Raw genomic sequence first — 14,346 nt, 5'->3', positions numbered from 1 at the left:
GCAGCCGCACAGCTGACCCAGTGCTGAGGGGGCCCTTGATCCTCACAACACCCTGAAGTCACTGTCCCAGGCAGAAAGCTGGACAGAGCAGAAGGGTGGCGTAGAGGTGGGGCAGGACCCTGTCCCCGCAGACACGGGTGGGCTCCTGGGGGCTCCAGGAGGCAGCACCTGAGTATGGAGGCACCTGCTCTGAAGTCAGGGCCACCTGCATACAGAAGAGGAAAATGAGGCCTAGGCACCTGGAGGGCTCAGGGTCACCCTGCTGCCGTGGGAGTGCAAGACCGCCCGGGGTTGAAGGCCCGGCGCTGCCCCCACCCCCCACCCCCACCCCCGTCTGCCATTCCTGGCAGGTGTCTTCTTCGATTGGGAAGGGAAGCCGAGTGGCACCGCCCGCCCTTCCTGGGAGCTTTGGGGCTCCTGGGGGGAAGGCCCTTCGCAAGCTGAATCCCCCCCCCGCGGGAAGGGGGCAAGGCTTCAGCTCCCCGCACCCCCCCACCCCGCACCCCACGGGAGACGTGCGCTGGAGCCTAAAGGCTCCGGCTAGACGGAGGCTGAACTTGAACGCCGCCGCCCCGCGGCCGCCGTTTCCGAGGCGGGGACTCGAACCCGGGGCGCCGCCGCCGCTCGGCCCGGGCCAGGCCCCGCGGGGCCGTCTGCAGGTTCTCCCGCTCCCTCGGGCCGCCGCGGCGCCGCCTCTAGGACCCGGGGGAGCCGCCCGGGAGCCCCCCCCCGCGCCCCGCCCCCGCCCCCGCGCCGACCAATGGGTGGGCGGGACGGCGGGACATTTGCATGCGGGCGCGCCTCGGCCAATGGGCGGCGGGCGCGGGCGCATGCGCGCAGGCGGGGCGGCGGCGGCGGGCGGCCGGCGGGCTCAGTCGGAGGATGGCCGCGGCCGCGGCGGGTGGAGCCCCGGGCCCGACCCCCGGCCCCGCCAGGGCCCCGCCGCCCGCCGGCCCCGGCCCCGCCGCTCGGGCCCCGCCGCAGGCGCTCCGGAGGCGCGGGGACTCTCGGCGCCGCCAGGCCGCGCTCTTCTTCCTCAACAACATCTCCCTGGACGGACGGCCCCCGAGCCTGGGCCCGGGCGGGGAGAAGCCGCCGCCGCCGCCGCCGCCGCCGCCGCCGCCGCCCGCCGAGGCCCGCGAGCCGCCCGGGCCGCCGCCGCCGCCGCCGGGACCCCCGGGACCCCCGGGACCCGAGCCGCCCGCCCGCGGGGCCCCCCCGCCGCCGCCGCCGCCGCCCGCGCCCCCCGCCGGCCTCCCCGCCACCCGGGCGTCGGCGCCCCAGGGCCTGCTCAGCCCCGCGCCCGGCCCCGGCCTGGGCCTCCCGCTGGACGGGCAGCGCCAGAGGTGAGCGGGGCGGGGGCGGGGGGGGGGGGGACCGGGGTCAGCGCCCCGGACGCGCGGGGCGGGGCCTCTGCGCGGGACCTGGGGCGCGGGGACCCCGTGACCCCGTGACCCCGACAGGCCCGCACAGGCCTCGGGGTGGGAAGGTGACCCTGCGCCGCGGGAGTCCGGGATGCGTCCGCCGGCTCAGGCCCCCCTGACCGCGCCAGCCCCTCTCAACCTTGGCAACCCCGAGCCTGGCCGTTGGGGTTCGCTCAGCCCTTATCAGCGCCCCCGGACGCTCCCGGCTGCTCCGGACACGCCCCTCCCCCTGGGCTCTGCTCTCAGGCCCCCGGGGTGCCCGGGCCTCCCCGCGCTGTCACAGAGGCTCCTGCGCCAGGCCACAGCCCCCCACCTCCGTGCCCCCACCGTCCCCTCTGAGCTCAGGGCCCCATCCCCGCTCGCACTTGCCCTCCCTGCCCTGACTCCATTTCCAGGGAGCCCCAGGACAGCCACCCCCCCAAGCCCTGCTCCTCCCGTCTGCCTGACACCCCACTGTGTTCCCCGGGAGCTGCACCTCTGGGTGCCCCTGCCTCGGCCCCTGAGGCTGGGGTGACCCCGAGCCCTCCCACCTTCACCCTGAGGGGTGATTTGGGGCCCGGGCCTCCGTCCTTCGGGAAGGCCACTGCTTAGCGACTGTCCGCAGGGCAGGCCCTCCGGAGGCTGGCCCCGCGGGTGTGCAGGGAGGCGCCCAGAGCAGTGCCCTCCGGCTCCGTGCCCTGCGCAGGTGGGAGGCCCAGAGACCCGGAGACCACCGCCAGGCCCTGGGCTCAGGGTTGGCCCTTCCCACCTGAGGCCATCACGGCTGTAGTAGCCGCAGCTGCCGCTCGCCCTGGCCCTCGATGGGTTGAGCCAGAATTCAGGCTTGGTTGTCCGAGTTCTGGTGTGTGGCCCCCGGAGAAGAGCTTACCGAGGTGGCCGTCACACCGTAGACGGGAGGACTTCAGCTGTACAGAGACGCGGCTGCCTCCTGGGCGGCCCGGGAGGACCTGACCCTCGCCACCAACAGGCCTGACCAAGGCCCCAGAGACGGCACGGGGCTGAGTGGTGCCAAGGGGTCATTCGGCCCCGGACATGGCAGCTCGGCACCACGCTCCTGCCATCCTGGGGAGGTGGGGCTGCTCATTGCGCAGAGGCCGAGTGTAAGGAAGAGCTGTTTCGCTGGTGGAAATCGGTCCATTTTACACCAGAGCCCTGAAGCATACTCGTCTTCCTCCTTGAAGCTAGAGAGTCAGCCCTGAGGATGGTCCCAGGTCACCCCGGGTCTCTGGAGTCCCTCTGTGGTGCCAGAGCCGAGTGGCAAAGCCCCTCTGTTGTGTGATGAGTTGCGGAGCTTCAGGGGAGAGGTGGTGCGCCTGCTGCCAGGCCTGTGTGCCAGCAGTGTGGGTCTGCTCTCCACCCACCGTCGGACGCCAGGCCGCCCCCTTTCGGGGTGCGTGTGCACTCTGGACAGATTGTGCGTCATCTTAGGTTCTCTGGTCAGCAGATGGCGGCCCTGCTGCGGGCCAAACCCTGCAAAGTGGGCTAGGCAGCAGCCCCCCCCCCCCCCCAGACCACGCTCCAGGGAAGGGCTCGGGGCGCGGATGTTGGATGCAGCGCCTGTAACCAGGAGTGCTACGAGGCCGCAGTGGCTGGTGGTGCCCTGCACTGCCCGTTCCCAGGAGGAAGCTGGCACGGGATGGGATGTGGCATGAGTGCCGGGGTGCCCGTTGGTCTTCCTGCTGCACCCACGCCCGTCCCCATGTCCCTCCAGCCGTGGCCTGAGCCCCTGCTCTGATCCCTCTCCCGCCTCTCCCTCCTTCCTGCCTCTGGGCCACACCAGCTCTGCCCACAGGGAAGTCGCCGCAGAGCGTGTGGGGCACGTCTGGCCGAGCCAAGGGGGCCCCTAACTGCAGGCCCGGTCTGAGGGTCAGTTGTGTTTCAGGCGTGGAGGAGACTGAGGGCCTCCTGAGGTCTGTACCATGTGTGGTTGTTTGACCCAGGCTCTGCGGACAGATGGCTGTCATCCTAGGTCCACTGTCAGGGGCTCTGTGACCTTGGGCAGGAACCTCACTGAGCCTCAGTTTACTCCTCTGTGAAGTGCTTTAGCCTTACCTACCACCCACCTGAGGGGCTGTGTGAGGTCGGGTGAGGTCAAGGGCTGGGGGGCGTGGGGGGCGGGCGTGGCGGGAGCCAGGTGAGCAGACACTCTTCAGGAGCAGGTGAGTGCTCTCGCTCAGTGAGTGCTCTCGCTCAGGCCACACCGGGAAGTTGCATTTCATACCCAGGGTTCAGCCCGGTGTGGCCTCGTGCTGAGCCACGGAGCGAGTCATTGGAGTCCATCCTTCCCTCCTCAAACCTCTAACGGGCTGTTTCATTTCAACACTGCGGTCACTCAAGGCCAGCAGGCGGGCTTCTGGGCTCCTCCAGCAGGAACAGGTCCTCAGGCCCCTGCTGGCCTCAGGGCAGCCCTGGACAGCAGCCGCCACTTCTCACACTGTCTCAGGGGTCGCAGGTCTGAGATCGAGGCAGGGCCTCGCTCCCTTGGGAAGCTCCAGGGAAGGAGCTGTCCTGCCTCCCCCAGCTCCGGATGGCTCCGTCTTACGTGGCTTCTCCTGCGTGTCTGTGTCTGCACCTGGCCTCTTCCTCTCCTCATAAGGACCCCAGTCACTGGATCGGGGCCCACCCTAATGGCCTCATCTTCACTTGGTCACATCTGCAAAGGCCTTGTCTCCAAATAAGGTCACAGTCACAGATGTCAGGGGTTAGGACTTCAACACAACTTCTTGGAGGGCACAGCTCAGCCCTCTAGGGCGCCCACGAGTGCCCAAGGTACTAAGGACAGGGAAGGTGAGCCAGGGGCGCTGCCATGAGGCCGGGTACATTGCTGTTAGCGGAGAGCAGAAACCCCTGTGATTCTGGAGGGCTCACCCTGGAAAGGGCCTGGGTTTTAGCTGCTCTGCTGGCCAGGAGCCACCTTGTGTTCCCGAAGCTGTCAAACTCCTGTCCAAATTAAGCCAATTTTGGTGTAGCATCTGACATTTTGCTTACAATTCTGATTTGGGGGGGCTCTTGTTGGAAGACAAGTGGGAGATGGTTGCCGATGAGGCTAGAGCCTAGAGGCACATTACCCCGTGGTGGCCCAGAGGCCTTGCCGAGACCTGGCTCCCAGAGACCACCTTGGGTCCCATCACCAGGGGAACTTCAGGCCTCTATGAGCAGATGGCTAGAATTTGGAGTTTGTGCTTTTCCTGGCAGGAACTTGGTGAAGTGGGGTACCCAGGACCACCACTCCTTGGCCGAGTGTGCACAAGGGTCTGCAAGGACGGGTGGCGTCCTCAGAAGGGCATGGAGCAGGAGCAGCTCCCAGGTCATTGCACGGGTACCCGTCAGCCCCACGCCAGCTGGTCTGACCCCTTCACTCGGCCCCTCACTTAGCTTGGGGGTCCTCGGCCCCCAAACAGACCTGAGGTGGGAGCCCTTCCTCGGCTGGGCATTTCTGCAGGTACAAAGTGAAGGATGTTCATCAGGTGTAGAGCTGTCTGGTACCCACCTGTCTTCCTGTTTGCAAGCGCGCTTCGTGTTCGAGGTGGGGGGTTGGCAACGCTAAGAGTGAGCCACAGCCAGGCCTGTGGTCCGTGTGGTGCCACCTGTGCCTCCCGACAGCCTCGCCCACACCCATGACCCTGACCCCTTCTGCCCCACAGGGTCCGATGCAGGCAGCCTCGGGCCAGTCATGGCGCGTAGACGCCGTCCCGCTGACCCTGACCCTGACCGGCTCAGCAGAGGGGCTTCCTGGCCCAGGGGGCTTGGGTTTGCCCAGACATCCGGGGACAGAGGAGGGTGGCAGCGCCGCTAGCAGAAAGCCCAAGTTCTGTTTATTGTAGCTTGTTTGTTGGTGGTGTTTTTATGGGGGTGTGAATGCATATTGCACTCAGGGGCAGCACACACTGTCCCCCAGCAGCTCTCCGCAGCCAGCACCCCTAGCACGCCAGCGCCCCAACGTGCGTCACCCACGTCATAGAGCTTCACGACGGAGTCGGGGCGCTCCGTGTCTGGGCACGCCGGGAGTGCAGCGGGCCCGGCCTCCTGCTGGCCGTGCAGAGCCCCCCCCGGGGCGGATCCCAGAGAGGCTGAGCGGGGCACCCTTGGCCGGGGCCATCCGTGCTGGGGGGCTGTGCGGGGGACTCACGGAGGGGCTGGACTTTCCTGCAGGGGAACCACTGCCAAAGCTTGACTGGCCTCACTGTCATGAGGACTTTGAAAGGGGCACTTGAGCGACCTCCACGGCCCGGGAAGGGTAAGCCCTGCCCCAGCACCCGGGCGGCCCCTGCAGGTGGTGCGTCCATGACCAGGCCTCCGATGCCTCGCCTGTGGCTTGGCTGCTGGCTTCCCCGCCGCCTTCCCCTCCTGGGAGCCCGCAGACTGGCTGCCACGGGCGCCACCCGACACGCGGTCACCTCCACACCCAAGGATTTTGGGATCCCTGGAGTGTGCAGGCTGCTTCCCTCCTGCCCACAAAGGCTCCCCTTCCAGAATGTTCTGCAGCCACCAGCTTGTCACCGTGCCTCACTCAGACCTCTGCAGACTGGGACGCTGCCCCCTTCCCCAGGATCTGCACGTCAGCCTGCCTCTGAGAGCACGGTGGGCCACACACCTAGGCCTCCCAGGTGCCAAGTGCCCCTGCAGCGCTGCGCCTCAGAGCTCGGGGCTCCGTGACCGGCGCCGTCACAGGCTCTCCATCACAGCCCAGACAGCGCATGTGGAGCAGAGGCGAGTTCAGGAAAGGAGCACTTGAGGGGTGGCCTTGGTTCCAGCCCAGCAGGGCCCATGGGCGTGGAGTCGCAGTGTCACTGCCGTCGGCGAGCATCCGGACCACCTGCTATCACGCGCGTCCCAGCACCACCTGGCCCACCGGGGGACCTCGGGCAACTGGCTCGTCTCCCCACGCGCCAAGTGAGAGTGGTAACAGTGCTCATTGCATGCAGCTGTCGTGAGGACTGAGTGTGTAAAATGCTTATTAGGAGGAGAGAAAAGTGGAAGAAAAGCACATACCTGCAAAAGCAACTGGGAACAGGTTTAAAAGCTCCACGAGCCGAGTGGCGTCAGCCCTGAGCCCCCGGGCAACGTGAGTGAAGCAGCAGAGGCCCGTGTGTCACCTGCCGCTCTGTCGGGCCCTGAGCCTGGGCCCCGCACATGATGCCCCAGGTGTGGGGAGCCCGCTGGGAAGCACCTGGGAGGTGCCCTGAGGACGCCCCACGCTGCTCCGGGGGCCCGAGCCTGCCGCCAGGCTGGCACAGAACCTCCAGGGCGCTCGGGTTCCTCCTAAGGCGGCTGCTGTTCTCGGCACGGGTCCTGCACACACACCTACTCACTTGCAGCACACACCCCCACACGCACCCTGTTTCATAGGACCCTGGGCGTCTGCCCACCTCGCCCCTCCTGCTGCCCTGTGAGCACCCCTGCCTGCAGAGGCCCCTGGTGCCCCGACCCCTGTGTCACCCGGCCGGTGCTCAGGCGGCCACTGCAGCCCAGGCTCCCCTGGCTGACTGACCCCTGCGCTCACATCACCCCCTAGCAGCGTCCTGTTGTGTGATCTGGGGCTGGTTCCCAGCTTCTGTGCCACCACAGGCTGTCCCCCTGTAGGGAGAGGTGGCGGCTGGGCCCCTAGCACATGGCGGGGACTGCCTGTCACCCTGGCTCCTTGGGGACTCGCTGATCTGGGTGACTGGACTCCAGGCTGGCTCCACCCAGCGAGGTGGCCTGACCGCTCTGGGCCTCGTCTGCAAGCCAGGGGCCCTGCTGCTTCTGCACAGGCTGCAGCTCCCAGAAGTGGCTTCCTCGGCCGTGTGTCGCCTCCCCCACGCCCTCCCCAGGAGCCCGGACCCACTCACACTCTAGACACACGGGGCACCTGGCACATGGCCCAGCCGGGCACAGCACCGTGTTGCTCCATTGCCTAGACTACCCAGCCTTGGCCTCTGGGAGCCTCCCTCTTGCTGGGAAAGTGTGGGGACCTGGGGCCCTTGTATGTGGCCTTGTACGTGGCCCTTCCTGGGGGATGTGCGTGTCGGCCCCATGAGGACTAGGGGTCGACAAGTGACAGCGGCGCTGGCCTCGTTGCCAGGAGCCTGGCTCCGTGATCTTGACCTGAGGGTGCGGCTGCACGGGGTCTCTGAGCCCTCGGGCTCGAGAGGCCCCCGACACGGGCTGGGAGCCCAGGGGTGCTCCTCCAACTCTGGAGGCCCTCCTGAAGCCCCGCCTGCCTTCAGCCTGTGGGGGAGCGTGACCTGCCCTGCCAGTCCTGGGCCAGAGAGGACTCGGGATGGCCGGGCTGAGCTCTGGGAGGTGACAGAGCAGCGGGCCAGGGTGCTGGTCCCCCTTGGATTCTTCTGGCCAATTGATCCTCGGCGGCCCTGCCCAAGGCTGAGACCTCGGCACAGACAGGCTCCTGACCCGCGCCCCAGGCCTGTTAGCTGATGCCCTGCTCTGTCTTTCTACAGAAGGCGAGTGGCCTCCCAGCGCTGCTCGCTCGAGTTCCTGGAAGACGCTGTGGGATGTGCCTCCGTTCAGAGGTAAGGTCTCGGAGACCCTGCACACCCAGCCACCGCCTGCTGTGGGGCCAGAGGGTGTCTCCAGGGGGCGGAGAGTGACCTGGTTTTTACCCGGCAGAACCAAACACATATCCGGATCCCCAAGACACAAAGGCCTGAAGAAGACTCACTTCATCAAGAACATGAGGCAGTATGACACGAGGAACAGCAGGTACCAGGTGCCCGGGGGGAAGCCTGTGGCCGCCCAGAGGCGGGGCTGGCATCGGTCCTGGGCCCCTGCCTGCAGCCCTGGAGCTGCCCGCTACGCCTAGCCTCGAACCTCGGGGGGGCCGGGACCTGGGTGAAGAGCCACACAGGGGACGCCAGCTTGAGTAAAGTGTGGGGTGAAGGGACGCAGGGCGGCCGTGGTGAAGCAGTGTGGCCATGAGAGCAGGGCTCAGTGTTATTTGGGCAGCACAGGGTGGTTGACCTTCAAGGCGGGATCCAGGTGTCCCAAACCGGGGTCCAGGACTGGCACGGGGGCCCTTCGGGGCTCCCGTTGCCCCCCTCGCCCCAGCCCTGCTCAGGGAGCTCTGTGCTCTAGCAGGGTCCTAGACGCCCCCCCAGCACGACCCCTCGCGTGACAGGCTCATGCTGGGGCTGAGGGGCAGGCCCGAGCTCTGGGCTGGCTTCAGGGAGCGCAGGTGCCAGGTCCCAGCCAGAGAAGAGGGGAGTCTCCCCTGCTGGAGCAGGGCAGGGCAGAGCTGGACCCAGAGGGGAGAAACACGTTCCCGCACTGGGCACCTCACAGCCAGTTTGGTTCGGGACGTTGACTCCACCAGCGGGTCATCCAGGCTGGCTGAGCGCGGGCCCTCCCGTGTCCCCTGGGCACCCCCTCTGCCTCTAGTACCCTCCAAAGCCCGGCCCCTCCCAGTGAGTCCCGACCCAAGACCTGCCCCTGCCTGCCTGAGCCAGGCGAGACCTTCCTGTGCTGTACGTCGTGTGGAGGGGATGCGCTTGCCCCGGGACGGACCGCCCTCAGCACCTGGAGGGAACCGGCGGGACCAAGGACAAGCACATGGACTGGCTCTCCTGTCCCCTGGACACCCCAGGCAGCTTGCGCCACCCAAGTCTGGGCGGGAAGGGATTCTCTCCCAGAAGCGCCCGCCACCTGCTCTGACCGACACCTCCCCGCAGGATCGTGCTCATCTGCGCCAAGCGGTCCCTGTGTGCAGCCTTCTCGGTCCTGCCCTATGGAGAAGGCCTGCGGGTCAGGTGAGTGGCCCGGGGAGCCCGGGAGTGATCCCGAGGCTGCCGAAGCTGCTCGGGAGCTCCGAAGGCCACGGGGCCCTGGCTCTAGCAGGGGCGTGTCCGCACCGTTACTTCGCTTGAGCTGCTTAAGTGTAGCTGCCTGGGACGCTCCTCATGGGGATGCTGCTGTGCGTCCGTGCGCAACTCCATGACTCCGGAAGGACACAGCCATTGGGGGGACAGCACCAGGGGACCTGGCAGTAGGGAACCTTCCCCTGGGACAGGCCCGGGCAGTCTGGTAGGGGTTGGAGCTGCTCCAGGGTGTTCTAACGGGAAGCGCGTGGGCCTGGGAAGGGGGGGCACCAGGCGGCCTCCGGGGGCAGAGGAAGGCAGCAGCTATCTCCCACCGTACATTGCAGTGACCTGAGGGTGGACAGCCAGAAGCAGAGGCACCCGTCCGGCGGCGTCTCTGTGTCCTCTGAGATGGTCTTTGAGTTGGAAGGCGTCGAGCTGGGAGCAGATGGGAAGGCAAGCGTGGGTGCCGTGCACGGCTGGGGCAGGCGGGCGGGCGGGCACGGAGCTTGTGCTCACTGAGGCAACGAACACATGGAGGGGCATCTCCTTGAATCTTCTAAAACGCGCAGTGTCGGTGGGAGGAAGGCACACAGCCCTGTAGAAATGGGCCTGTCGCCTCGCTCAGCAGCCAAGTGACGAGAAATGACCTGAGTGTGGATGGTGTCCCGGTGCCACGTCTGCACCGGTGTCAGAGGCCAGGGGCTTCAGGGGCAGGGAGGAGGTTCCCGTGCTGCGGATCCCACACAGGATGGCAAGGGTGGCATTTGTGGGGGCCCTTCCTGCAGCAGGAAGGGGTCAGGCAGGGCTTGCTTGGACCTCTGCTCTTGGCACGGGGCCGTGGGCCCAGGGACGACAGAGACTGAGCCCAGGCACCCTTGCTCCTCCAGGTGGTGTCTTATGCCAAGTTCTTGTACCCTACCAATGCTCTGGTCACACACAAGACGGACAGCCACGGCCTGCCACCCCAGCCCCGGCCCAGCGTCCCCCGGACTCTGCCGGCGTCCAGATACAAAGCTGCCCCAGCCAAGTCAGCACCAACCGGCGCGGAACTAGGTAGCCTGGTGTGCCCTGACCAGGCGCAGGGCTGGCAGCCGCACGGGCTGGGCACGGGACAGCACGTGGCTGGCAGGGCGCCAGGCTTGGGAGCAGGGTCAGGAGAGTAGGGGCTCCCGTGAGAGCAGCCTCGGCGTCACCTGACCATGCGCCGCGGAGAGCCCGGGTCCACAGGTGGCTTGGGGGCTGGGGTCCCTCCCCGTCAGGACAGCCGCCTCCACCCAGCCCTCAGGGACGGGGAACCACGGCCTGCAGCCTCTCCTGGCCCCAGGAGCATGCTTCCCTCTGAGGCTTGGTTAGCAGAACCCGGTGGGCCAGAGCTCGGGGCTCGCGGTGCGTCAGGGCTGCTGTCTGCGTGCAGGGACTGACGTGGGCGACGCACTGGAGTACAACCCCAACCTCCTGGACGACCCTCAGTGGCCCTGCGGCAAGCACAAGCGGGTCCTCATCTTCGCATCTTACATGGTACGCTGAGCGCCAACTCATGCCCACACCGCACACACCTGTGGTTTGGGGGCAGCCCGGGCCCCCCATGCCCAGGACACTGGCAGCACCTTGGGACAGGAGCGGGTGGGCAGGCCAGAGGGCCGCTGAGCTCTCCGCCTGGGGCCACCATGCCCTCGGCCCCTCCTGCCTGGGGCATCATTGTTACATCTGGTGCCTGAAGCCACAGCACGTTCACGCTTGCAGACCGGGCCAGCATGAAGTCGCCCCCAGGGCCCGGGCGGGGGGCCCCAGAGCTGTGCAGGGCCGGCCCCCACCCTGCTGCCTTCTGCACGCAGACCACGGTGATAGAGTACGTGAAGCCCTCTGACCTCAAGAAGGACATGAACGAGACTTTCCGAGAGAAGTTCCCCCACATCAAACTGACGCTGAGCAAGATCAGGAGGTGAGGGGGCTGAGGCGAGGTCTCGGGGCCCCGCCACCGTGATGGGCCGTCCCTCCCCCATTTCCAGGGAGTCCTTGAGCTTGACATACGCAGACCCAGGGCCCTCTCCTGCCGTGTGCCCAGGCCCGTAGCGGCAGCCCCCCGGCCCCCTGCCTTCCACCTCTGCGGGCCAGGCTGCATCGCTGCCTCTCGTACCCGCACCTGCTGGTCCTCCTCCCTGACGCCCGCGACAGCGTGGGAGGTGGGCACTGTGCTGCCCCCATGACACATGGGATCGAGGGCCGAGGAGGCTTGCCCGAGAGCTCGCGGCGAGTAAGCAGTGGACCGTCCGGAGCGGGGCCTCCCGGTGCCTGCCCTGGGTGCTTCTGGTCCCCGCGTCACACCGGGGGGGAGGGGTGGCTCCACTGAGGTCCAGATGCACGTCAGCCTGTCTGCGCCTCAGGGCCTTTCTATGGGCAGTTTTCTCCCCATGTTGTCCCCCTCGCTGCTACAGGACAGCAGGGACTGTGTCCTCTGTGGTGTCCCCTGGAGGACGATGTAGGTCCAGGGGTACAGCTCAGTGCGGGGTGGATGCTGCGGGCCGAGTGCTGGGCCATCCTCACCCGCAGGGGATGGGGCTCTTTGCGCAGCCCAGAGGGCCATTTGTGGGCAGGGAGAGGGTGGCCGCTTCCTCGGCCCGTGCCCGTGAGCACCTGACCTCGTGCAAACCTGCAGTTTAAAACGGGAGATGCGGAACCTTTCTGAGGAGTGCAGCCTGGAGCCCGTGACGGTGTCCATGGCCTACGTGTACTTCGAGAAGCTCGTCCTGCAGGGCAAACTCAACAAGCAGAACCGCAAGCTGTGCGCTGGGGCCTGCGTGCTGCTGGCCGCCAAGATCAGCAGCGACCTCCGCAGGAGCGAAGTGAAGCAGCTCATCGACGTGAGTACGCCTGTCCTGCCGCCACTGCCACCGCCCAGCCCGGCCTCAGCCCAGCCTGCACCCCCCCATGATCCCATCCCCCCAACGCCCAGGCCTGTACCCCTGCCCCCATTCCCAGGCCTGCACCCCGCTGTCCCCCCACCAGGCACCTGGAACCCGGCCTGCGCCCACACCCAGACCCACTGCCCTGGGTGGGAGGCAGAGCCCGGGCCCCACGTAACCTTCTCCCTTTTTCAACACAGAAGCTAGAAGAAAGGTTTCGATTCAACAGACGGGATCTCATTGGGTTCGAGTTCACGGTGCTGGTGGCCTTGGAACTCGCGCTCTACCTTCCCGAGAGCCAGGTGTTACCTCATTACAGACGCCTCACGCAGCAGTGCTAGCCGCGGCTGGCCTCCCCGTGCCAGGAGCCACCGGGACAGCCCCGGCGCGGGCACACACACACTGGGGCCCAGGAGGTGTTCTGGGCGCTGCCGTGCACGCCCACCCAGCGGGGGCTCGCCTGCCCTTTGCAACTGATGCCATCGTCTTCACACCCTAGTGTCCTTCCAAAGCGCACTGTGCCACCACGTATTCCCGAGGGCCTGCTTGTGTCATCACAGGAGCAGGATGGGAGGTTTTGTGTTCCTCCCCACGTGCCTGCAGGCGGGCTACACCGGCCGCTCACCGTGTAGGGTCATCCCGGCTCTGCGGCACCCTCCTCCTTCACGTCTTCTGCAGGCATCGCGGTGGAGATGGGGTTTCCAGACCCACCGAACACCGAAATTGCTGAAGTTAACACTGAGTATTGGTCTTGGCTGTATTGGGTTTTTGAATGTGGAGACGCGGCACTGCACCCCCACGGCCTGGCTCCCTCGCAGCCCACAGCGCCCCGGGGCTGCCCACCGCCTCCCCTGCACCCACAGGCGGAGCTCTGGCATTACGTTAAGGCAACCAGAGCAGACTCCAGTTTGTGTCCTTCTTTACTCTTCCAAGCATCGTGTCACTGTGAAATCCTGGTGCCCGAGTGTCGCACACCCCAGCGGGCCTCGGCGCAGACACTGGCCTGCCCCTCGGGGGACCCGCCCCTCACCTGTCACCAGGAAACCCTGCGACACTCTGGACGTTCAGGATGACTGGATTGCTTGCTCTTGGCTCTTGATCTTCCTAAGCAATATTGTCACGGAGAAAAACAGTGTATTTATTGTTACTTGGGATTTGGTCCTATGGGTCTTTTTAAGGGAACAGAATTGGTTACGTGAGATCTGTTGAAGCTGTGACCTGAAGCCACAGTCGATCCTCAAGCAGACGGGAGACAGGCTCTTCCACAGCTCTGCCCCCCACGGCAGCATCTCCCTAAGGGGGTTCGTGCTCACTTCTTCCAGGCAGGAAGGGGTAGTGGCCGTCACCTGTATACAGGCCTGTGCCCCACATGCCCACAAGGCCCGTGGTCTTGGCGTCCTGCACGTCCCGGCCCCGCTTCTCCAGAGCACAGTGAAGGACCAAGGGGGTCTCCCCCTTGGGTGAGCTGCTGTCAAAAATGACGTTGGCTGGGCCAGTTAGCTGCTTCCCTACCACTGTCCTGCAAACCTGTCATGGGGGCTACAGCCTCCCACCCCTGTACTTGTGTGCACATGTGCTTCTGCACAAAGGAGACCCCAGTGCTGCTCACCACGGCCCTCAGGCACCAGCAACTCCGTGCAGCCCGGCCCAGTGTCTGCCCGCAGGCCAGCTGGGAGCCTACAGTATGGAGGCCGAAGCCCAAGTCCGTATTCCCACTGTATTTATTGTAGAGTACCTCCCTGTCCCCCGCAGGGCGGCTGAGCCCACATGTACCCTAGGGAGGAGGATGGAGCTGCGAGGTCGGGCAGCCCCCTCCCGGGTAGGAGCCTGGACCACTGGCGTCTCAAGGAGGTTCTTGGGTTATGAGCGTGGAGAGGGACCCAGCCCATGTCTGCGTTGGGAACTCCCACGTGGACCTGGCCCCTGCCCGCCTGTAGCTCCCCACCCCATGCGACCCTGCGCATCCTGTGGTCAACGCAGAGCTGCCCGTGTGTTCAGCAGTCCTTCGACAAAGCCAGTATTGAAGCCAGCCTCAAGCCCTCGTTCTCTACAAGCCTGGGTGCGTGACTGGAGGGCCGGCCGTGGCCCTCGGCACCTGTGCATTGAAAAGCGTGCTAAGCGGCTATCTGACCTCATTGTCAAGTCACGTGTCATGATTTGTGTGCAAATAGTCCTGTATTTGTGGTTTCAAATAAATGTGGTTTTGCAACATACTCTGTTGCC

General features: G+C 66.3%; 1 protein-coding gene across 2 annotated transcripts; it reads left to right on the top strand.

The window, feature by feature from the left end:
• The first annotated feature begins 867 nt into the window (after positions 1 to 867).
• Positions 868 to 14,336, top strand: CABLES2 (Cdk5 and Abl enzyme substrate 2). Of its 2 annotated transcripts, none has more exons than XM_025470619.3 (10): positions 868 to 1,346; positions 7,865 to 7,936; positions 8,034 to 8,126; positions 9,092 to 9,169; positions 9,565 to 9,673; positions 10,108 to 10,273; positions 10,635 to 10,738; positions 11,056 to 11,162; positions 11,877 to 12,081; positions 12,324 to 14,336. In XM_025470619.3, exons 1-10 carry the CDS (start codon positions 883 to 885, stop codon positions 12,462 to 12,464), a joined length of 1,539 nt encoding a protein of 512 aa, XP_025326404.1. In that variant the 5' UTR covers positions 868 to 882; the 3' UTR covers positions 12,465 to 14,336. The 2 variants fall into 2 exon arrangements, with proteins under 2 accessions (XP_025326404.1, XP_025326405.1); XM_025470620.3 differs by lacking the exon at positions 868 to 1,346 and adding an exon at positions 5,720 to 6,134.
• The last annotated feature ends 10 nt before the right edge of the window (positions 14,337 to 14,346 follow it).

Source organism: Canis lupus, chromosome 24 (genome assembly GCF_003254725.2).
Source record: "Canis lupus dingo isolate Sandy chromosome 24, ASM325472v2, whole genome shotgun sequence".
Classification (NCBI taxonomy): domain Eukaryota; kingdom Metazoa; phylum Chordata; class Mammalia; order Carnivora; family Canidae; genus Canis; species Canis lupus.
This window is presented reverse-complemented; position numbering and strand designations above follow the sequence as displayed.